Source organism: Neolamprologus multifasciatus, chromosome 23 (assembly GCF_963576455.1).
Source record: "Neolamprologus multifasciatus chromosome 23, fNeoMul1.2, whole genome shotgun sequence".
Classification (NCBI taxonomy): Eukaryota; Metazoa; Chordata; class Actinopteri; order Cichliformes; family Cichlidae; genus Neolamprologus; species Neolamprologus multifasciatus.
Genome location: NC_140460.1, coordinates 22718413 through 22741741, shown reverse-complemented (window position 1 = coordinate 22741741; position 23329 = coordinate 22718413). Strand labels below are relative to the sequence as shown.

General features: G+C 41.3%; 2 protein-coding genes across 2 annotated transcripts; both read right to left on the bottom strand.

Moving 5' to 3' along the window:
- Positions 1-659: 659 nt before the first annotated feature.
- On the bottom strand, positions 660-7710 carry LOC146491546 (transmembrane protein 182-like). Its single transcript, XM_085152024.1, has 5 exons — positions 7345-7710; positions 4990-5086; positions 4773-4901; positions 4551-4688; positions 660-2511 (listed from the first exon to the last, which is right to left on the bottom strand). Exons 1-5 carry the CDS (start codon positions 7513-7515, stop codon positions 2243-2245), a joined length of 804 nt encoding a protein of 267 aa, XP_085008150.1. The 5' UTR covers positions 7516-7710; the 3' UTR covers positions 660-2242.
- A 121-nt stretch (positions 7711-7831) lies between these two features.
- LOC146491545 (actin-related protein 3) lies at positions 7832-18151 on the bottom strand. The gene is made up of 12 exons (XM_085152023.1): positions 17946-18151; positions 17521-17576; positions 16558-16682; positions 16361-16471; positions 14398-14493; positions 13991-14098; positions 13748-13891; positions 11014-11187; positions 10822-10914; positions 10617-10742; positions 10387-10470; positions 7832-9990 (listed from the first exon to the last, which is right to left on the bottom strand). Exons 1-12 carry the CDS (start codon positions 17987-17989, stop codon positions 9895-9897), a joined length of 1257 nt encoding a protein of 418 aa, XP_085008149.1. The 5' UTR covers positions 17990-18151; the 3' UTR covers positions 7832-9894.
- Between the last annotated feature and the right edge of the window lie 5178 nt (positions 18152-23329).

The window sequence follows — 23329 nt, the reverse complement described above, 5'->3', positions numbered from 1 at the left end:
TGAAAAATAAAGGTGGTCACACCAAATATCAAATTTCAAGCTTTTTAGAATTGTACAAACTGTTTTTGCCTTATATATTGTATTTATATGTATGTTTGTACGTGTTTCAATAAATCACTGCACCTTTTTCCCTGCAGAAATCTGCTTTTCAGTCAATGAAGGCATGAAGCGCTGCATTGATTTTGCACTCAGTGATCCAAGCTCCTCTAATGCCAGCACATCTCTGTATCTTTTGCAGCTTTTTGTACCAAACTTTTCCTTACAGTCACCTTCCCAAACAACCAGCCTTTTCAGCTGAGTGTCATCTGGACACCTGTCACGTCAGCAATCTTCCCCATGATGCATGCTGCATGTATTTATCTAGACCGAGAGATGCACAGTATTTATAAGTCACAGAATATTCTCATAATTTTCAATACATTTGTTTAAATCCTTTTAGCTATAGGTCATAAAATGGAAAAATGCTTGAAGAATTACATTATTTTTCTAATGAGTCTAGAATTTATTTCAGTTTCTTAAATAACTGTTTGAAAACATCAAGCTTTTCATTTATATGCACATATGCTCGATTGCTATCCGTATGCTGTGTCAATGCAATGAAATCTTTGAGTAGAAGTAGAGAAAAACATACCTTTACAAACAGCAAAATGCAGTAAATGTAAAGTGACAGTATTTATTGACTGGAGTAAAATGTCGAACATGAAACTGAACAAATATTTGAGTAAGCAAACTGATTTTAACCCCGTACGCGCCCGTTGGTACACGCCCCTACATTGGTTTTAGTTTGGTGACCGCAAAAATTCCCATCACAGGTTCGTGCAGCTTTAACCTACGAGGTCGACTCTGCTTTTATGGATCACCAAGTCCCGTCATGTACATCACAGTAATGGCAAAGTCCCTTTGTTTCTGTCAAATGTCATAAAACGAGTCTCAACAGCTCAGTTTCCAACCAACTTTTCTTACATATTAAACTTCTCTGGACTTCCACGTAAGTGCAGTTCCTCTAAATCCTACTATCTTTAGTAACGCATGTTAATGACTAACAAACCTGAAAGAGCACAAGGTTTAGGTCATGATATACCTTTAATGTAAATGACGCTTTTTGATGTGTTGAAAATTGTCCTGTATGAACGTTGGTTTGATGCCCTATCTTAACTTTTTATATTGTGTAATTGTATATTTTTTCAATTACAACAAAAGAATGTATCAACAATGAGGTAAACAGTAATTCAAGCACACGCGATACGATCACGTAAATTAAAATAAAAACAAAATAAATCTCTAACCAAAATGAGATCAGAGAAAAATATAATGGCATAAACCATTTGACTAGTCAATCAAATGTCACTGTATTAAAAACAAACACACAGTTGTTTCTTTTTTTCCCCACAGCAACAACACAATCAACATTTCCACTTTAAATGAAGTGGCGGCCATCTTAAAAATGAAGCCGACATGACTCAGTGTGAGCTATACTTTATAATGTTATGATGTAATCAGACTGTTGTAATGCTCAACTTTACAGTAATTAAACAACAGTCCTGTTGAATGGATTTTCAAATAGGAGCTTGAAGCCTACTCAGGCAGTGGTAGCAGTTAGCTTTCTTCAAGGCCTCACGAAGCTCAACATCTCCTCTGTGTTTGTGGTCCTGATGCCTTTTGGATAACTTTAAATCAACTTATCTGATTAATGCAGCCTGATTTAGTTTTGACGAATTAAATTCTGGTATTTTTTTAGTACTAATTAGCGGATATGTGCAGTTTATGAATGCAAGCTTACTAACCAAGCTAATCACTTAGCACTCCAGATATGGTCACTTCTGGCGCCATGATAACATTAGGTCTTCAAAAAGCAAAGTTCAAATGCCAATGCTTGACATCACATTGGTTATGTCCAGCTTTAATATACAGTCTATCATCTGAATGGACTGTAAACTGTATATAAAGGATGGTAACAACATGAATATCATTGGCCAGGGACTCTGTAAGCATTTCTTTAATGCTTAATGCTGCTACACATGAGACAACTAAAAAGACTACAAATCACAGCATTCAGTCGATGGTACAAGACAAAATCTGATTCTTCAGGAGCCTCCTGTGACTGATTTTAAGCCACAAACGTTTGTTTTTCTTCTCAAGCATCATCAGCTCCACATCCGCAACTCATCTACACACCAAGCACACGGCATTTCACTCCAGACACGTGGAGCGGTGAACTTTTGAACAAGTCGACTGTCTGTATTCACAGCTCATCTGTCGAAATCTCCGAGATTTTGTCCGTGCTGTCCAGCTCTTTACTCTCGATGCTTCGTCCGACCAGGACGAAGAGGAGGCCGGCCAGTAGGCAGAAGAAGACGGCCACCGGAGCCAGGAAGAACGAGGGGCCGTGCTGGACGCTGAGATGGAAAGACGGGCAGCGAGAGGCTTTCTGGTTGAGGGTAAACTGATCCAGAGTGTCCAGGACCTGGATCCACATCAGATACATCACCACCACGAGGAACAGACACACTCCTAACAGACACACAGGAAACAGTGCAGGTCATTCAGCTTCTGATCGATATACAGACATAATAACCAGGCTTTACAGGAGAATCAAGAATGTAATGGGAGCAAAAATGCCAGATGACATCTGCAGTTTAAATATTTCTACTCATTTTACAAGACTTCTGTTGCAGCCTTTCTCAGCTGATGTGTTTCTGTTAAATACTGTGTTGTTTGTTTTGTTTTGTCAGCGTGTCATCTACTACACTTTTGTCCTCACTCCGTGGGACATGTGTAAAACTGCAGGACAGGTTTTTACCAGTCAGTGGCACAGCAGGTCGTGTTTTACTGCCTGTTTTGACTGCTCAAAGTAAAACAATAAATCGTGCCGCTTCATAAGTACAAACAATGCAGTCATTGTGAAATGAGACAGTTTTTTCTTCAGTTTTTCCTTTGCGTAGAACAGGAAATTGAAAGCATCCATAAAAACATTTTACATGGCTCACATGTTTGCCAAAGCACGGGAAAGGCTTTCCTCCCTTCTAATTTCTAAATTTTGCAACCTTACCAATATTTTCATACAAATGTTGGCTCGTAACAAAGATTTTTTTCCCGATTTCTTTTCTTGTGTGATCTCTGCAGAAGAGGAAAGGATGTCCTGAGACTAAAGGTATTGATGATTGGTGTTTGGGGTTAGCTGGAGCCACACGCTTTCAAATTACATTCTTGAGATAAAAGTTTAGCCAAGAGCTTCAGCAAACAAATACACCAAAACAGGGAAACCGTTAAACGTGCAGAAAATGAAACTCCTCAAACACAACCTCCAAACATGTTCTCATTTAAAACTGAGCTACACAGACCTGAAGGCAGTGTTAGCTAACAAATGTGAACCTCTAATAAATGTTACATTATTTCTAGTTTCAGTGATTTCTAGTTAAAATATTTTTAAAATATTTTTATTTTTTTGATACTACTAAAATGAATTTAATACTACTAATCTTACTAATATTACTTTCTACATTAGTTGTTGTGTAGCTGAAAGCATTAAAATATTTTGAAAATAAAATTGTAAAACATATTTTTCTGAAAATGAACAATTTTTGTTTTATTTATTTTTTATTCCAAAGCCAAATCTGCACTAGAAACTTTGTGTTTAACATTCATTAATATTTATAATGATTTTTAGAAATACGCTACTTTACTTGAAAGGATTAAACTATTTAGAAATAAAATTTTAAGACATGTTTATGTCTTTGAAGTTATGCAAAATTTTCATTTTATTTATAAATTCTTCCAAATCAGCTAATCAAAATTATTGCACATTATGCACATTAAATATAATATTTTTAACAATCCTACATTATTTATCATAGATATGAAAGTACATATATATTTTTTAAATTAAAACACATTTTATCCAAACAAGTTTAAAAAAAAAAGGTTTTATTAAGGTGTTGTTAAAAAACTGCATCCGGTCAGAAACAGTGGCCTACAGAGGGGAGGGTTTGCCCAGCATACGATAAATTAGGATTATTTTGATCTGTCAGTCATGCAAAGCTACTCAATTAGAGCAGAAGAACACAAATAGGTGGATATGAGCGGTGGAGGGCCACTTTAAACAACTTAATGGCTACATTTGCTGTAGCACTCCTGGCCAGTCATAGAAATCTGCTATTTCAAAGCCAGAACACTGGCTTCACTGTGTAGTGGTTTGTAGATTCACTGGGGAAGAGAAAGGTCACTGGTTCATTTCTAGCCAGAGACCCATAGTCCCTTCAGACTGTGTCATTGGCGTGAAAAGATGGCAAAAGTATCTGCTGTGATGATCTCTAGTGAATAATGGATCAGCCAAAAATAGTTCTCCTACTTCAGAGACAGATGGACACTGGATAAGAGGACTGTGACCAAAACCATCATTACAAATGGAGTAAATTATACAATTTCTTCTTTTGGGGGGGGGGGGGGGGGGCAGAAATCTCACGACATACTGTGAAATGCTCTCATGATAGTCTCCTTCTGAAGAAAGCTTCTGTTTGAGAAGAAGCCTCCAATTCTATATGCAGCCTTACCGCCAAGCAGCTGTAGAGCCCCGCCCACTTTATAGAGCTTGTGGTTGGTCAGTGGGCCGGCACAGATGACAACAAATCCCCCGATGATGATCGCCGCCAAACCCATGACGAAGAAGATGGTCCAGCAGATCCTGAAAACTGAGGAAAACACGACAGCCAGTCAGTGCTCAGTGCTGTTTTTACAGTAACAATGTGCCGCTTGTATAACAAAGTGATGCCAACCAGTGGCCGCATTGCGTTCAAGAGGCTGTCCAGGAAACTTGTGCGGCTCCTCCCACGGCTCCACCGGCTTGTTAGCAGGAAAAGGGAAGAGGAAAGCGACCTCACACACTTTTGGTAGAGGCTGGTTTGCTGAAGAGGGGGGAAAAGGCAGCTGTCACAATTAAAGGTTCACTGTGTTATTTTTGCCATTTATAAAACATGTAATGAAGGTTCTCACAGATCCAAAGGTCCCATATTGAGTAATCGTGAGAAAAGGCCGTGTAGGAGCACCGCCAGAACAGACCCTCGTGGAAAATGGCCACACCCTGTGAATGCTGTCGGATCAGAAAACAACATCTGATGAGAGCTGTGGAAATAAACCCTGTTTCTGACCCGTGTTTGGAGCTGGCAGGGAGATGTTTAAGTTATGGGATACAGCATATAAGAGGCAGGTTTAATGTGTCAGGGTAACCAGAGCCTGCTACAGAAAAAGACTGGGGGGTCCATCGGCTGCCAGCAAACAGACACATTTGAGGAAGTTTGCACCCAGAGACCCTCCACTGGAGCTCTTCTAGCTTACACTGAAAGAGGATCCTGCTCAAAAAACATCCTGATGGGATTGGCATTTTTTTTATTTTGTGTCAATTTGATCTTCACAGAGTCTCAAATGAATCCAGAGTGCATGATAATCAAGTTAAAGCAGCCAAAAAGTATAAGAAGAGAAAGAATACTGAAATTTTAAGCAATGCAAAAACTATCAGGACAAATGACAAAAGGATATCAGTGCAAGAATAAAAGCTTGATCATCTGAATCCATAAAAAACTGCACATGTGTGGTCTGAAGGGAGTGGTGCAAAAGCCAACTGGGGGAATACTGCAAGTTGGCACACTGAACTTTGTGACCTCATCTTCTCTCATGTGGCCGAGATTTGATGTTCCCTGTCCATTCATTTAAGTCTCAAGTATCACCATCCAGAGACACTATATGTAAATATTCAATTTGTATGTCTACAGCTACAAAGTGAAGTCATAGATAACGTATCTGAGGCACAAGTACACTATATGTCTATAGCCCCTTCTCATGCACAGGGCCTAAAATAACATCTGTTGTTTTGCAAATGTGAAGGGTCAGTGGTGTGAAAATACTTATTTTACCCCAACATCACCAACTAGCCACAAATGCAACCCATGGTACACAGTATATAGGACGTGCTGTGGGTAACCCCACAAAAATCAATTATGGATGCTAAATATATTACAGGGTTGCTTAGGAACCAGAGTGTTAAATATCTGTTAATCCAGTGCAGTGACAAAGTAATACGTAACAGTTCTCAATTTTTCACACCTTTCCATGACCTTATGATGTTTTCCATCAAGCTAAAGGAAAACCGGTTAGGAATAGAAGCTATGAGGTCATTTGCAACAGAAAAATGCTGTAAAATGACAAAATTCTTAATAAAAATACAGAAAATTTCTATATTTTTACAAGACAGTAAATTAATAAAGTTGTTTTAGCTTTAAATTTACATGAAATCTTCGTTTTGTTTTTAGAAAACAAATCTATATAGAAACCACATTTCTGCATCTGTTATCTAAAATTGAATCAAATATTAGACACATGTTTACATTTTCTAGTCCACTGTCAGCAACAAAGCCTCATACAACAATTCTCAGTGCTCCTCATGATGTTTGCAGGACAGTTACAGGGTTATTTAGTTATTTATTTTGCTCTACTGTGCCCCCTGTGCCTGAGGGGGCGTACACATAGGACAGCAGAGACCACAGAAAAGACCATCCAGCAACTACAGGTTGCTGCTGCTGTGGAAACAAAGTGGCCGGGTCCAAAAGTTAAACCTTTCTCAACTTTGAGGTGCACAATTGAAGCGATTACCAATGAGAGCGAAGAACACAGTTCACATGGGTGTTACAAGGTTACCTAGGCAACAAGAGTATGCACCTGGTCCACTAGCGACATGACAGCAACAAAGTGATGTGTAATAAGCAGCCTGGCAATGGTGATGAAGGTTACTGTGACAAAATAATGGCATCATGTAACATGTTGACACATTGGTTTCTGGCTAGTGCATTCCTATACTGAGTGTCTTTATTTTGTTGTTTGTTTGTTTTTTGTTAAACCCATAAAAAAGGTAGCACTTTGGGCACCAAATATTTTGCATGAATAAAAAAAACAAAAATTCCTGTATTCCATTAAAATACAGTTGCAGTAGCTCAAAATTTTACATGAAATCTTGTGTATTTTTACTTCTTTTTTTTTATAAATTGATGATGTTCACTCAAATTTTAGATATAAATTCAAAGCATTACGCTATCATTTAAGTTTTATCTAATAAATAAACATATTTTAATGTGGAAAAATCTGCTTTAATTTTTTTTTAAATGACAAATTTTGAGTATTAACAGTTTTCCATGTTATGTTAGTCATTCAGTCTGTTTTTGTAACTTTGATATTTCAAAGTATATTTCGATTTTAAATATGCATGTTCATAAATACATCTTTACTCATAAACTACTGTTTCCCTTTCTTAAAAGGCATCACATAAATCAACTCGTCGCTCCTGCACAGTTCAAATACCTTCATGTTGCTCTTCACGTCTCTCAGGCTGTGTTGTCCGGGGTTGCTGCAGGACTCTGCAGCCAGCAGCCAGTACTCAGTCCCACAGGAGAGAATCAGGAAGAGAAACCCTGTTGCTCCAAAGAATAAAGCAAAGAAGAGGAGCACCTTCAACCTCAGGCTGGACGACATGTTTAAGTCTTTCCAGATTCCTCCGTCTCGGTGCTTCTCTTTCTTACTCTATGAACATGTCATGTTTAAAAAGTCTGATAGACTCCTAAGAGGCTGGACATTTCGATTACACATGACACTCTACACAGGGCTTCCCTTTTACTGCTGACCAATTGGGCACAAGAAGGTGGCTGAATTAAAATAAATGTGCACCATATGTTGGAAGGGATACAGTTACAGAGGCCAGGGCTCAGACACACATAAATAGGATGGGTACATTTAAAAATAGAAGCAAAGCAAACAAGATAATAAAGCCCGAAACAGAGAAATCAACACGTGAAGAAACATCTCCTTGGCGTTTATTGGAATGCCAGCATTGAAATCCAGATTTGGTACAGTACAAGGCTATCCAGTATAACTGAGATCTAGGCAACAGTGACAGTCCAACAAGTCATTCAAACTGCATGTTCATATATTAATACGTTTTGTTTCGTTTTTCCTTCAACGACGGGTTGTTCAAGAGATGATTAATACAAATGGGGGGAAATTTTAAAAAAGAGCAAAGAGTCATAATGCTGCAGGAGGAACCAGGAAGAAACAAACATGAGCAAATAATTTCATGTAAATTCAAATAAATATTTCTTCCAGGTACTGAGGGTACTTAAAAAAACAAACAAACAAACAAAGGAAATGGGAATGGTCAGTTTGTTTTGGTGATTTCTATTTTTTTTTCCTCCTTTTTTTAATGCTTGCACCCATTTGATTATCATAAAGCTGCTGCAAAGAAAGGCTGCCTTTGGGGTCACTTAGAAAAAAAGCTGTCCTTGAAAGAGAAGCTCTGAGATTTAATTTTTTCATCACAAATTATTAATAAATTTAAATGGAAGCAGGGCAGTGCGTGCTATGTGAGTAGCTACCATTTACAGATGTTCCCTGATTCCTCACAGTTAGAGCAGTGACTTTGTCCTCACGAGGAACGCCCATCCAGATTATTTTATTGCACTTTATACTGCACGTATTTGGGAGCCCAGCAATACACCCGTCAAATAACAAGTGGATCAGATGAACAGTTGCTGACACAAGCCAAGAGCACACACACGTACAGAGGCTCCTCGAATTATTAAAATATTGACGTAGGCTCATGCAGGGTCTCATTTTCAGCAAGCATGGCTCCTTTATCACCTAGCAGAACATTTTGTTCTTGTTAAAAGGTTGACTGGTCATTTAGATATAAATGTATTTATAAAAACTTTTCCAATGATGATAGCGAAGCTGAAAGCTGTGCTGATTAAAGGGGCAATAAATCTGAATCATTCGTCTTTTCTCCGTATGAAAACTGCAGAAAAATTAAACTGTCATACAACAGTGTGCACGATCCCTTCACAAACCGGCACAATGTTATTCTTACAGGTACCATTTAAAGATGCTGCCACCTGAGAAGCTGTGAGACTTCTGGTATCTCAGCCCTAAGATGCACTTATTCCAGGTCAGCTGTGCACCCACTTCAGCTGAAGCCAGATTCGGCTTTTCGAAGAAAGGATTGGTACACACCAGACTGAAATCTTCCAGTTTTTAGAACGAGAATACTCTAGGCCTTGTTTGTTTCCACTTTAACTTTAGCTGATCCCAAATGATGATGCCCCAGACATTGATAAAACCAAACGCATTGCTTTTTAAATCAGCAGGACAGTTTTCAGTCAGGCTAGCATAATTAGCGGCCTTTTAACATGCTAAATTTGAACTGGGGAACACTATTTGCCACTAAAAGAGGAGTGATGGTTTCAGAAAATGGACCCAAGTATGCCTACAGAGTTATTTATACATTTCTGATCCACTTCATGTTACATGAGATTTTAAAAAATCTAATATTCTTTCAAAAACAAGAAAATTTCAAAGTGACTCCAAGCTTTTGAGTAATCGCGTAGCAAAGCATGATGTGTTTCTTAAAACAACCGTTACACTTTCAGTTTTTAGAGTACAGAACACATACCACAACCCAACCCATATACACAGAATTGCATTTATACAGGACTCATGTTGATTAATTACATTTTACAATCCTGTGAGGATAGAGTAAGTACATATATGAGGCACGCAGAAATTAAAGATTTATCACCTATCATCATTATTATTATTATCATCATCATCAGCCTACTTGCAGTAAACATTTTATCAGAGGATCCTTTGGGCTGAGTCACCTCTTTCCTCTAATTTGTGAGGATGCTGCCACTCTTCTGGCAGTTTGTTTGGTCCACTGTAGCTCTATACAAATAATCTGTCGGAGCATCCGTGCAAAGGCTGGAGGGACTTCCACAGCACGTGAGGTCTTGCATCGTCCGTTTTTTGTTTTTGTTTTTCCTCTTCTTGGCCTCCCCTGAATGCACTTTTTCTCTCCATCGCCTAAGACATGACTCCAAAGACGGGGTTGTGGCGGCAGATGCTCGGCCCGATCTCCTCGTAGTCTTTCTTGGTGTGGCACACTTGGTAGAACTCGGGCTGCAGAAGCAACACACAAATGTAACAAAGCAAACTTAAAAACTGGATAAAATTTTGGAAACGTCACAGTGTAAACAAAGAAATTCAGGGCTTAAATGTTGCAAAAGAAGCCTGTTAGCTTTCTTTCTAATGCGCACCATCATATAGGAAACTTACAAAATAAGTTCTTTTACGTACGGAATACTTAAGAGAATAGAGATATTTCAGCGGGTATGTACTGGGTAGTAAAGCGAGTAAGTACTGGACAGTTAAGAGAACACATGGGTAGTAACTGTGTCCATATATTATGGAGTTAAAAGCGTACAGCTTACATCACTAGAACTAGAGAGTGTATTTACTACTATGATGAAAACACTGATTGCAGTGCTAAGGTACAGATGTCCTTGAAATACTCACAGTAGATGCCAGCATTGATCCCCCGAACCAGACAGCGTACCTCTGCATGTGATGGGTGATGACTTGCACATCGATGGGCTTGGGCTGCAAAACAAAGATGATTTGTGCTCAACAGTTTACTGAAAAGCCTGGAGGCTTTGGAAGAAAGCTTTCTTCCATGGAGCAAAGTGTTTCACAGATTTATGTGAAGCTGCCTGTATCAGCTCCTCGTGCTACTTCTACCCCCTTACCTTCAACTTCCCACCGCTCAGCTCTTCGCTTATTTTCAGTCGTGCGTCCACAGTCCTCTTCAGGTCCCTCTGCAGACGTCTGCCAAAGTCCCTGAACATGGTGGAGCCTCCGGAGAGCACGACATTCTGTGACACAACACAAAATGATTACTGCTATGTGCTGCGTGTCCATGTATCAAACAGAAGCACACAGGTGTGTGTTTACCTTGTAGAGAGGACGCCTGACGTCGATGGGACAGTTCTGGATGACTTCATCCACCACTTCTGAGATGGGCTGGGTGAAGTCTGGGTTGGCAAACTGGATGAAAACAAAAAAACATTTAAAGTTAGGGGAAAAGTAAAAATACAACAAAAAATTAGAGGAAATGTGAGCAAAGCGTGTCCGCGTGTTCTGTACCTCAGGGTGGAAAAAGATCTCAGGGCCGAGGAAGCGCTCGTACCCAACGTCGATGGTGAACTCCTTCTTGGTGATGGCGTTGACACCCGTGTACTGTTTGATCCATTTGCTGCCGTCTGTGTCGTACTTGTTAAACTCTTTAACAAGGTCAGGGCACACATAGCTGAACCGCTCCTAAAAAGGCACAGCACAAAATATTTGGCAATACTGTAAGACAAATGCAAATGGAACTAAACAAACAACGACGAGCTTCCTGTTTTAAACCTCTGGAATGAATGGAGAGGCTAGCAGTTTTCAGTATAACTTAACTATGGCTTCTAGTAGCATCTGTTTCTACAATCATTTTATCTGAGTGCTTGATGTTTGTTGTATATTTGCTGCTATCACAACTCAATTTCCCTCTGGGATTAATAAAGTTTCTCAGATCCTGATGCTTCTGATGCAAACTGACCTCTAGTGGCCAAACTGATAAGTACATGACAGAAGCAGTACAGCAATCATCTGTCAAAGGTATCGCTTCCTTTTCTGCCTTGTTTTCTTACAGACTGCATCTTGAGTTAGTTTCCATTTATAAATTAAAATCTATACAAAAACAACACCGCATGGACAGGACAGCTTCACAATGACTCAAACTGGTGCTCATGCTGTTTGCAACGACACAAAAGGTGTCCTCGTGAACAGAGGCCCAGTTAAACCCTGTCGCTCTAAACTCTGTTACAGAGCTTGGCCAACATGCCCCTGCAGTTAGCTACAGAGATGAAGCAATCCCTCAAGTTGTGTGCCAAGGCTGTCACATAATCCTTCTGGTTTGTCTGCACTCTTGCTGTGACCTGCCGATGCCTCTTTCAGTAACGAAGTGCCAGCTTTAAGGCAGGAGTGATGACAACAGAACAGCTGCACCCCAGATCTTTTACCTCAGCAGTACTCGCTAAGAAAATCCACAACCACAGAGCCGGGCTTTTGTGTTTTGATTCTGAGCTCCTTGACTGAGAGACACCTTTCTATACGCTTACTCATCTACATGGACATGGAAATCTGGTACTCCGTGGCAAATGCCAATCAGTCATCACAGTGCAAGGCAGTGAGCACAGGACCCACTAGAGGGCCCTCAGGTGACCCTCATGAAGTCAGAGACATTCACACTAGTGACCTGCTGGAGGTCATTTTATAGCTCTGACAGTGCTCACCCTGTTCCTCCTTACACAAATCAGCAGATACCGATCCTGCTAATAGATTAGGGCCCTTGTCCAGCTCTGTCCAGCTCTCCTGGAGTAACTGCCTTTCTCCCGGAATCTCCTCCATGCTTTTGAGACATAGGCAGTATCCCAATTCAGGGTCTGCAGCCTTAAAGGCCGCATTTTAAGGCTGATTAGGTCACAGCGACGCGACGAAGGCTGTCCCAATTCAAAGGCTGCTCGAAATGCGACCCTAAAATGCGTCCTTCATTTCCCCGAATTTTAAGGATGTGGCAGTGTAGACTTCGTGGCCCCACATATCCCAGAATGCATAGCGCAAAAAACTGCGGAAGAGGGGCGCCCGAAGAGTACTGAGACAAATTTAGTAATGCCAACATATTAAAGGAACAATATTTGTCTCTTATATATAACACAGTTATATATACAGTGAAGATTTAAGGTGACAGGAAATATAAATAAATGCAGCTTGAATCTTTACTGCAGCTCAGTATTTGAAACAGTCATTCACTGCTGTAATAACTAATAATGATTGAAATGATAACTTTAATATTGGCCATATTATATTTACATCACCAAAGTAAGATGACGTTAGTCTCATGAACAACATTAGCTAATTGTTATTTACTAGCTAATCTTAAAATGACTGTTCAGTATAGAAATAAAGCCCAATAATCATGATTTCAGTCCTGTGGTCTCAGCCTCAGATACTTATCAAATCGAAGCTCATGTAGAAACAAACAAACAAATGAACAAAATATTTTCTCCTTCATTTCTGTCAAACAAAGCTGTATGAAATGTTTCCAGCTGTTAGTGTCATGGTTGCTAGGCAACCTGGGCAGTGCGACGGAGGCTAGACCGTCCCATTTCACAAGCCTCGCACTTCCGGCCTTAGCGGTCTTTGAGTACGTGGCCCTTGTGGACCGTTAAGGCTGTGTACTTTAAGGCTGCAGACCCTGAATTGGGATACAGCCATTGCGAACCTTCTGCCAGGCACATATTGATGTGCCATCCTGGAGGGGTTTGACTACCTCTGCAACCTCTGTAGGGTCCAGGTGTCGTCTCATGCTAGCAGTAGCAACACTGAGACTAGCCAAAAGCAAAACTACTAAAAAACAGTTAGAAAAGATGAGGAGTGAAAAATGTGAGTGTCCTCCAGCTGTAAACCGTTCCTTTGCTACGGGTTGTCTCATTGTCGCCTCTCTAGTGCTCCTGTTGTTAATTTAATTGACACCAAAGCAGCTGAAGCTGATGAGAAACCCCCTCTGCAACTGAACTGACCCTGCTTTATTGTCCATTGTACTCTGCACAGCAGCATAATTTCATATTTATTAAGACTTTAACCTAGTAACTGAGACCATGAACTCATCAGGAAAATCTTTACTCCAATCCAAGATCGGACAACTGAAAGCCAGGCTCACCTTCCCATATATTTCTATACAGTCTGGCTGCTTTTATCGCCCCCTGCTGGCCATTAGAAAAAAGGGCTTTTTTTTTTTTTTTAAACCTGTCTTTGGTTGGTAAACATGAAGCGTACTGACCTTGACAGCTTTAGCCGTCTCCAGAGACTGCTCTGGAGGAATCCCCACCTCTCGTTCCCTCAGGAGCTGCTGGATGAAGTATGTGATGTCTCGACCGGCGATGGGGATGTGCTTGATGCAGCTGCCGATGACGTAGCCTTCAGCCTGGAACGCCACAGAGCAAAGATTTAGAGCTCCAGGGAGCGGAAGTGAGGCTGGGAGCTAAAAAGCAAATAATAATCACAAAAAAGACGCGACACCGACCACTGGAATGACATGCGTAACCCCGTCTCCGCTGTCGATCACCGTCCCCGTCAGCGTCCGTTCTCCCACCTGTCTGGATGTCCAGGAGGCAGCCAGCGCCAGGACAGCCTGGGGAAGAAAAAAAAAAAAAATCATGAAAAATAGGTTTAGGCTCAGGACACTTATGTGCATTTATATGAAGTAAGAACAACCCAAACAAACTGTGAAACCTTGAAAAAGAAGAAGTGAAAACCCGCATTTCCCCATAAAACATCCTCGGAATCACATACTCAGTCAAACACACAAATCTAATTATACGCACGCAGCTCACACGTCTGAGCTCAGTGTTTGAACCAGCTGTGAGTGCTGGGTTTGAACTTTTAGGGATTTGTTTCCAAAACTCAGAAAAGCCTTTGCAGCAGTCTTACCTGAACAGCAATGTAGAGGCCGGGGACATTGAAGGACTCGAACATGATCTCTGCTGTGTACTCTCTGTTTTCTGGTGTGTTGAGGGGAGGCTCTGTCTGAAAAGGGAAGACAGAAGATTTTAGGCTGATCTTTCACACGAGACAGTCGTTGCTGTTTTTGTTGTACTCTTGATTCCCTAGCAGTTTGTATTGAAAACAAAGTCTCTGAAGAGGAGCGGACACGTCTGACAGATTCGAGAGGCGAGGCTGAGATGGTTTGATGGTTACTCAGCACAGCTCGACTTTTAGGGGTTTCATTAGGCCAGGGGTCCCCAATCCCAGTCCACAAGGGCCGGTGTCCCTGCAGGTTTTAGATGTGTCCTTGATCCATCACAGCTGATTTAAATTACCTCCTCAACATGTCTTGAAGTTCTCCAGAGGCCTGGTAATGAACTAATCATGTAATTCAGGTGTGTTGACCCAGGGTAAGCTCTAAAACCTGCACGGACACCGGCCCGTGGACTGGGATTGGGGACCCCTGCATTAGGCGGTAGCACCTGGTACCAATTACTTTTTTAGTGTCCGTTCAGGCAGGGGCTCCAAGTGATCCGAAAATGTGATGTCAACATACTAAATGCCACAGATTGGCCAGTCAGTGGCGTCACTCGATGAGTTATGAAAAGTCCGTCTTCCTCATGAAAATCAAAACTGAAATTGCTCGACACAAACCCACAATGTGGTCCCAGAGTCTGTCCACTGTTATGTTGCTGCAGCGAGAGTCCTGACAGGGACTAGAAAGAGAGAGCAGATTTCTCCTGTTTTGACTTCCCTTCATTGGCTTCCTGTTAAATCCAGAATTGAATTCAAAATCCTGCTCCTCACATACAAGGTCTTAAATAATCAGGCCCCATCTTATCTTAATGACCTTGTAGTACCATATCACCCTATTAGAGCACTTCGCTCTTGCTCTGCAGGCCTACTTGTTGTTCCTAGAGTATTTAAAAGTAGAACGGGAGGGAGAGCCTTCAGTTTTCAGGCCCCTCTTCTGTGGAACCAGCTTCCAGTTTGGATTTGGGAGACAGACACTATCTCTACTTTTAAGATTAGGCTTAAAACTTTCCTTTTTGCTAAAGCATATAGTTAGGGCTGGACCAGGTGACCCTGAATCCTCCCTTAGTTATGCTGCAATAGACGTAGGCTGCTGGGGAAGCTTTCTCACTATGTGTTAATAGACCTCTCTGCATTTAATCATTAGTTATTGTTATTCTTTGGCTCTCTTTTGTCCCACCTTCCTCCGTCACCCTCAACCGGTCGCAGCACCCGGCTGCACAACCCTGAGCCTGATTCTGCTGGAGGTTTCTTCCTGTTAAAAATGAGCTTTTCCTTCCTTTTTACTTTCGCCAAAGTGCTTCCTCACAGGGTTATATGATTGTAGGCGTTTTACACAGTTCTATTATTGTAGGATCTACCTTACAATATAAAGTGCTTTGAGGCGATTATTGTTGTGATTTGTGATTGTGTCGCATACAAATGACGTCACAGTACTTCAAGCCGTGTCACTATAACAACCACACCCAGGGGGCTCAACTGTAATGTAATGACATGTAATGGAAAACGACCAATAGGAACAAGAGGAATTATTATATTATTTAGGTCGCACCAGTTTCACAACACTGAGACCACTGAGACAATTTGATCCCACAAATATACTCGGCCGACCTGAGTGCAGTCGTTGATTCAGTCGAACTTCATTTTTAGGAGTGTAGTGAGGTTTCTAAACTGTCGGGTCAATTAAATTGTAACAACAGGGAAAACTTTTGACTTGATTTCAGCCTGTTTGGTCTCTTTTGAGAACATCTGTATTTTGCCCTCTAGGCCACAGTTAACAGAAGTTTGTGTTTGGTGTAGAGAAGAAAAAACAGAGGAGGGGCCCTGCCTGCTGGTTAGCTCTAACTACCATTAACCCACAGTGCTCTGGTCTTACCAAAAGGAAGTAATGATCTTCAGGTTCTGCCCGCAGATACTTGAAGATGATCTGCTCCATAAACCTCTCCATCAGGTCCCAGTCTTCCACAATCCCGTGACGGATGGGCCACTGTGGATGCAAAGAGAGAAAAACAGCATTAATATCGATCCTCAAACACAAATCTGACTCGGCCCCCACGTCGGCGTCCATCTCACCTTTGTTGCATACGACGGTTTATCGATGGCTTCGTCCCCGATGAAAAAATCCAAATCATCGACTCCCTTCATCATCCTGCGCTGGGCCTGGTCTCCGACCTTGGCCGATTCTTTGATCGCAATACCTGCAGACAAACGATGTAAACTGTAAATATCACGGGTGGAAAGAAAACAAAAAATTGGTACAGCACAATACCAAATATATTTTATTAAATAACTATGAACAACAGGATTGATCATGCACTTACATCCTGAGATAACATTAGTCGAGCAAACTTAGATTCAATCGGCTCAAGAAAAAACAAAAAAAATCATCCAACACTGGACACAATTAGCTTGGCAAAGATATTTTAGACACTCAGTCACACGAGTGGAAACAGGACAGCTCCTTCCTGTCTAAATAGTTGCTCACAGTTTGATGGCGTCGCACACTCATGAGGTCACCACAGCGGATCAGCTGCATGTTCTCCTTCACCGCATCCATGGATGTGCTCTGAGGTCTTGGTATTAAACATCCTTTGTCCAACTTGTGATCTGTGAGGTACGTCTAACCCACTCCCTTAAAATATGCAGACCAATCATGCTTACAACCACAGTCCCTCCCTACTAGAATTTACATTATGAGCCAGGAAAAACCTGCTGTGCGTGAGTTGATAAGAAAATATTGTTCCAATATGATACCAGCCTTATGGAAACCAGTTTAACTGCTCTGGTACATCTCTAGGGTGAAAGGATGTCGGCCTGAAACTGTTAACCTGCATTAAACCACACAGAGGCAATCCACACTAAACTGTTGGTGTTTATGCAACTTAACGAATAATGCAGTTTAATAATAAATATGCTCTCTAACAGCATCCCAGCACGTAAATAAATCCACATGCTCGAGCTTGCCTTGTGTTTAAACTAGTTTTAGGTCTTTAGTGGGGTTTTTTTTTTGAGGGGCGGGGGGGTCTATTTACTTACATGAAGGCATGATGAACTGTGGCTCTGTGTTTCCTGCATATCCGAGCTTCGTGTACCTAAAAAGGCACAAAATCAGGGATATAAGACACTTTCTCAAGGCTTGAGCGAACGTAAGTGTGTAATATGAGGGCTGCTTTCTCCAGGAAGTAACATTAGCTTCAGCGGCTAGCAGCAGCAGCAGCTAACAGCAATGACAAAGCTGAAGGAAGAACAAAAAGCCTTCAAAATAAAGCAGCTGGAAACTTTGGCTGGATTTGTGGCATTGACGCCGACTTTACCGACGAGCTCAGAATAACAGAGAGGCGCTGAGCAAAAGCCCCCAGCCTGAAGGCTGAATAGGGCGTTAGCTAAAGTTTGACAGTCGCTTATGTGGTCAATGAAAAGCAAGCTAACGCTAACTAGCCTTTTATTGTTCTCCTACTCACCCCGTACCGCAGTCAACAACACAAGCCGGTAGCCGACCAGCCATGCTCGCTCTCCTTCAATCTGTCCACGGAGAAGTATATGAGGCGCCCGACACAAGCGGAGAGATCAACAACGGCTGAATGAAATCGCTGCAGCCTGAATGAATAGCAGAATAGCAGCCGAACGGAGAGCGCTTCCGGGTGCGGTGGAATTTCTTCTAGTGCAGAGTCAGCAGGTTCAGACGGGCAACTGTGGCCCCAAGTGGACGGAGACTGCAACTGCAACAGTAGAAAAACAGAATAGAACAATAGTTGAATAGCCCCTTATTGTCGTTGAACTTGTCGGTGATCCACACCAACTGTGCTGGAATAAAATATAAATAGTAGGACAACATGAATATCTTCTTGATGCATGCTCAATCGTCCAGGTAAGTAAATCCCCAAAAGTTGATTCTGTTCATCTGGACATAGCGTTTTCAGTGGGAGAAATGTTTTGTCGCTCATCCTAGTAATTTCTTCAGTCTCAGCTGACTGCAGGTTTCCAACCTTATAAACAGTACATTTGCATAATGACTTAAACTAGCACCACTGAACGAACGAATGGGCTGGGAGGTCAGTACCTTGATCATTAATATGCAAATTCTCATGACCATTGATTAACCACCACTGATCAAAACACAGTGATCAAAGACCACTGATCAATGGCCATGAGTACGATTCACAGAGAGTTGGGGAATGGCTGCAATCACACACAGGGCGGGGTCTTATTTGGCCTTCTGTTTGGATTAGTGGCTGGGGTTGTCACGTTTCACCCACAGCGCCACCTGATTGAGCCCCTCTTTGTCTTCATATTCAGCTACCTTTCGTACTTAGTGGCTGAGCTGTTTGCCTTATCCAGCATCATGGCGTACGTGCAGTCCAGACAGCTGAGAGCAAAATGTAAATAAACCTGCACCCAACATTTAAAGTGGGAAAGTGTCACCACAGTGTGAAAAATAATCATGCGACATATATAAGTACTGTTAGTAAAATAACAATAAATGTAACTGATGATTAGTTTGGTGTTCAACAACTTTCCAGCTCCATATTTTAATTTTAGACTCTACTAGAAGAGCTTTGCATGATTAACAGTTCAAAATAATCCTTATTTAACTGATGCTCAGCCTTAGTTGAGCCACTCAGCTCCTCTTCCTTTAAGACAGCTTTCTTCTTATTGGCTGCCCTCTCACATGGAAGGTTTAAACATCAAGTGGGCGGGGCGTCTGTGCTCACAAACAGAGCTGTATGCCACAGATGACCATGTTATGGATGTCTGTTTTTAAAAAAGAATCACACAGAGCCAGAAATAGAAATATTTGAGTGCAGTGATCTCATTTGTTGTATTAAAATAAACAGTTTGAGATGATGAAGATGATCAGAAGACGGTGCACTGTGGCCATAAAGGGATCGACATGGTCGGTAAATATACTCAGGTAGGCTGTGGTGTTTAAACGATGCTCAGCTGCTGTATCCCATCTGCCACAACCATGCTACATATAGAGTCACTTAAATCACCTTTCTTCCTCATTCTGATGCTCAGTGTTATCTTCAGCAGGTCACCTTGACCATGTCTGCATGAACATCACCACAGGCTGGGTGATCATATGCAAAGTTAAATCCAGCAAACAGGGATTTAAAGCAAAACATTATAGACTCTCTGTTGTAAAATAATCCTTTTGAAATGCCATTAAAATTGGAATTTTTTAGCCAACTAAATATAATAAAAACAAATGTGAATTTAAAGCTTGAATAATGCTTCGATATGGCTGTTTCTTAATAATCAGGTAAACAAATGCTATAGCACCCCCGTGTGGCCAAAAAACAATGTAAGGTTCAAAAGTCTGTTATAACCAAAATGATATTTATATATGTATATATAATATAAATATTCCCTCTCTTTTTGGTAATGTTTCATAACAATTAGTTTGTCATGTTAAATACTCTAAAGTTTAAATCTTTATTTCAGTTATTTTTGCACATTTTCCCTTTTATTTTCTTTCAGTTTTAACACATTGAATCAGAATCTGATTGGTGGCCTCTGAGATATTATGCTGTGTGGACAGAGCTGATTTGTTTTATTGTCCTCCCTGCAGCATTGTTGTATGTGCTATAACCACGAAGTACTAAATGGAGGAGAATGTAGCCCAGAGGTTGTGCACCACCATTCACCACGTTGTCAAGATGCTGTCCACTGTCTCCAAAAAAACCTAATATATATAAATATATATGAATAAGTCACACAATAATCATTAATATTACTATTATAGAAGGATGGATGGATATGTTGCTGACATAAAATTTATGCAGCATCTTTCTTTTTTCACTTTGAATTTGCAAATTGAAATAATAATTATAAAAAAATAAGAACAATATCATCACCATTAATATGAATAATAACATAATGTAACTGCAAAGAGCAGCAAACCTGTTCTGTAACGACCTGTACTTTCTGTGCGAGCTCGATTTTAACGTAGACTTCAAACATTTGCGGTGTTAAAAGTATCCAGCGTTTATTCTTTATGCTGTCTGTCTTTGCAGGTTTTCCCCATATCAAAAATAGAAAGCGACCTCGTCTCACTCTGTTGACTCCACCAGATAATATCAGTGATTTAGGTCCCATCAGAAGCCAGACGAATTGGTGCCAGTCCTCCACCGCAGCGCGGAGGCCTGCTGATAAAGACGATATATGAGCAGGAATGAGCTTTAGGGCTTGATTCTGTCTCTCGAGCACCTTCCCACATTAAAGCCAATCCTATGTCCCGAGAACATCGGCCCTTTGTCCTCAGGCAGACTCATCACTCACACAAGAGTCTCTTCACCACATAGTCTCCCATAAAGGCCCTTGGCTCTGCAGCCTCTGATAGAAACCGTTCTCTTCTCGTTCCTGTGGAGCCCGGCTGCTTAATGAAAAATCTCTATCAAGAACTGTGGCTCAAGCACTTTGTTTCATCTCTGTCAGTGGCAGCAGAGCAGAAGCCGTTATTGAAGAAGGACTTCCTCCCTACATCAAATAAAATAAAACAGCTGAGGCGTGTTTTCTCCTACTGAGGGAAAAACAGCATTTCTGCATCACCGTGAAACAACAGAACTGTACCAACGGAGTAAATAGTATTTAAATCGTGCTAAAGAGGTTTTAATTTAGAATGCAAAGGAAAAGAAAAATATGTTTTTGCAAGGTTAAACAGGCATGTGGAAGATAATCCCACAACCCAAGTGCACTGCCTAATGTCCAAAATGCCCTACATTTTTATTAATAGTCTGTTTTTGTCCTGCTTCGGTGGTATTTCCTGCAATGCATTTATAACACACGCTGCAACTCTTCCTGGAAGTCTTTCCACAGGTTCAATGTTTATGGGAGTTATTGAGCGTTCCTTCAGAAGCACATTTGTGAGGTCAGATACTGATGTTGGACGAGAAGGCTTGGCTCACAGTCTCCACTCTAGTTCATCCCATAGGTGTTCTGTTGGGTTGAGGTCAAGTTCATCCACACCAAAATCTCTCCTCCATGTCTTTATGGACCTTTCTTTGTGCACTGGTGTGCAGTCATGTTGTAACAGGAAGACTCCATCCCCAAACTGTTCCCATAAAGTTGGGAGAAAAGGTCTTCACAACTCTCCAATGTAAAGCTTGGATATATAGAAGCCGTAAATAACCATGGCATAGAAACCCATTCAGTCAAGCTCTCTATCCACCGTTCTTGAGTTAATCTGAAGGCGACATGAAGTTTGGAGGTCTATAACACTGTGCTGACCCCACTCTGCACTCTTATAGTGTGTCATTCAGAGCTTCATATTTTTGTGTGTCACTCTTTTGAATACTAGAGGGCACCACTGCTCACGTTTTCAAGGCCTTCCACCCTGAGAGTGCGTCACTCACTGGAATCACACAAAGAGCAGCTTCTGCACCTTTTAAACAGCCTCCGTTAAATGCAGGGATTTAAAAATAAATAAATTTTCTTCTACTTGGCCCTCTTTGATTCAGCTGCTTCTCTCTGCTGAGGTGCAGAGTGTATTTAACACTCGTCCGATGCTTGTTAACGTCCTCACAGCCACAGATTAATCTCCCCCTTTGCGCTAAATTGTGTTTATTGGCCCCACTTAGTGGAATGGAGATTTGTGTTTGTGCTCTAAAGTGGATTGGAGGGAAGCAGTTTGTGTCAGCTTGACTGCCAAGTCATCAGATTCAGGATCATTATTGGCTCTACCCACTTTCCAGGGCTGACAGTGTAGACAGTGCAATCTGTTAATAGAGTCTTGTCTTAATTTAAGGCCCACAGCTGGGCTTTGATTCGCTGGTTGCAGCTAATGGAATTTAAGGAGGTTGGACAAACTGATGGAGGGTTGCTTTCATTTAGTTTAACTATGTGTACAGTATCTGAGGCTAATTGACCCTCTGGAGCTTTTCTGATCTCGCTGTCCTCTCTTGTCCTGCGATCTGTGCCTCCCACACCAGAACTGATCATTTCCTTCTCATTTCCAGACAACAGTAAACAAAAGTAGATGAGTTGAGGTCCCTCGTCAGCTTGAGTATTTCCGCTGCCAGAGTCATACTGTGACTGCGTCATTAGAGCAAGGCAGAGGAGGGCCTTATTATTTTTAATAATCTCCTGTTTTTTGCTGCTTCTTATCCCCCAGAGGTCTGCAGTCGGCACTTCCCCTCTATGATCGTCAGCCCTGACTCCCTCGCCCTCCTCCGTATTCATGCTTAATGATGCTCAGTCATACAGGCGCGCCCTCACACTGCAGGACTCTCACTGATGACAGGCACAAAGTTTAAATTGCAGCAGCAACACGGACACACACACACACACACACACACAAAACTGAGGTTTAACCTCCCCTAATGTGAGTAACGTCGCCGCGTTCATGATGGCTCCAACAAGCCGACGGTTGTCTTTTCATCGCTTTGCCAAAAATTATTGCACGTTTCTCTCTATAGTCTGCAGGACTCATCGAGTGGGAGCTGCTCTATTGTGTCTCAAACAATGCACCGCTGCATTGTCAGGCGTATAATTGAAAACGGTTACTTGGAAACACTGTTATGGCTCTTACAAGTCAATCATCCATTACTGGTGACGCTTATCATCGCAGCCACAACTGGGCTGTCAAAAGTCTTCAAAACGGTCAGGAAAGAAACTGGAAAAGTAGCTCACGAGGCAGCGTTTAGCACACATGAAGTCACAGCTTAGGGGTGTTCCCACCTGACAGCTGCTCCTTAATAAATTAAATCATCATTTAAACACTGCATTTTGTATTTACACAGGTTATCTTTTATATTAACATGTCCTTGATGATTTGAAACATTTAGGTGCAACAACTATGCAAAAAGAAGAAGAAGAAAGACCCCAAAACTAAGAAATCAGGAAG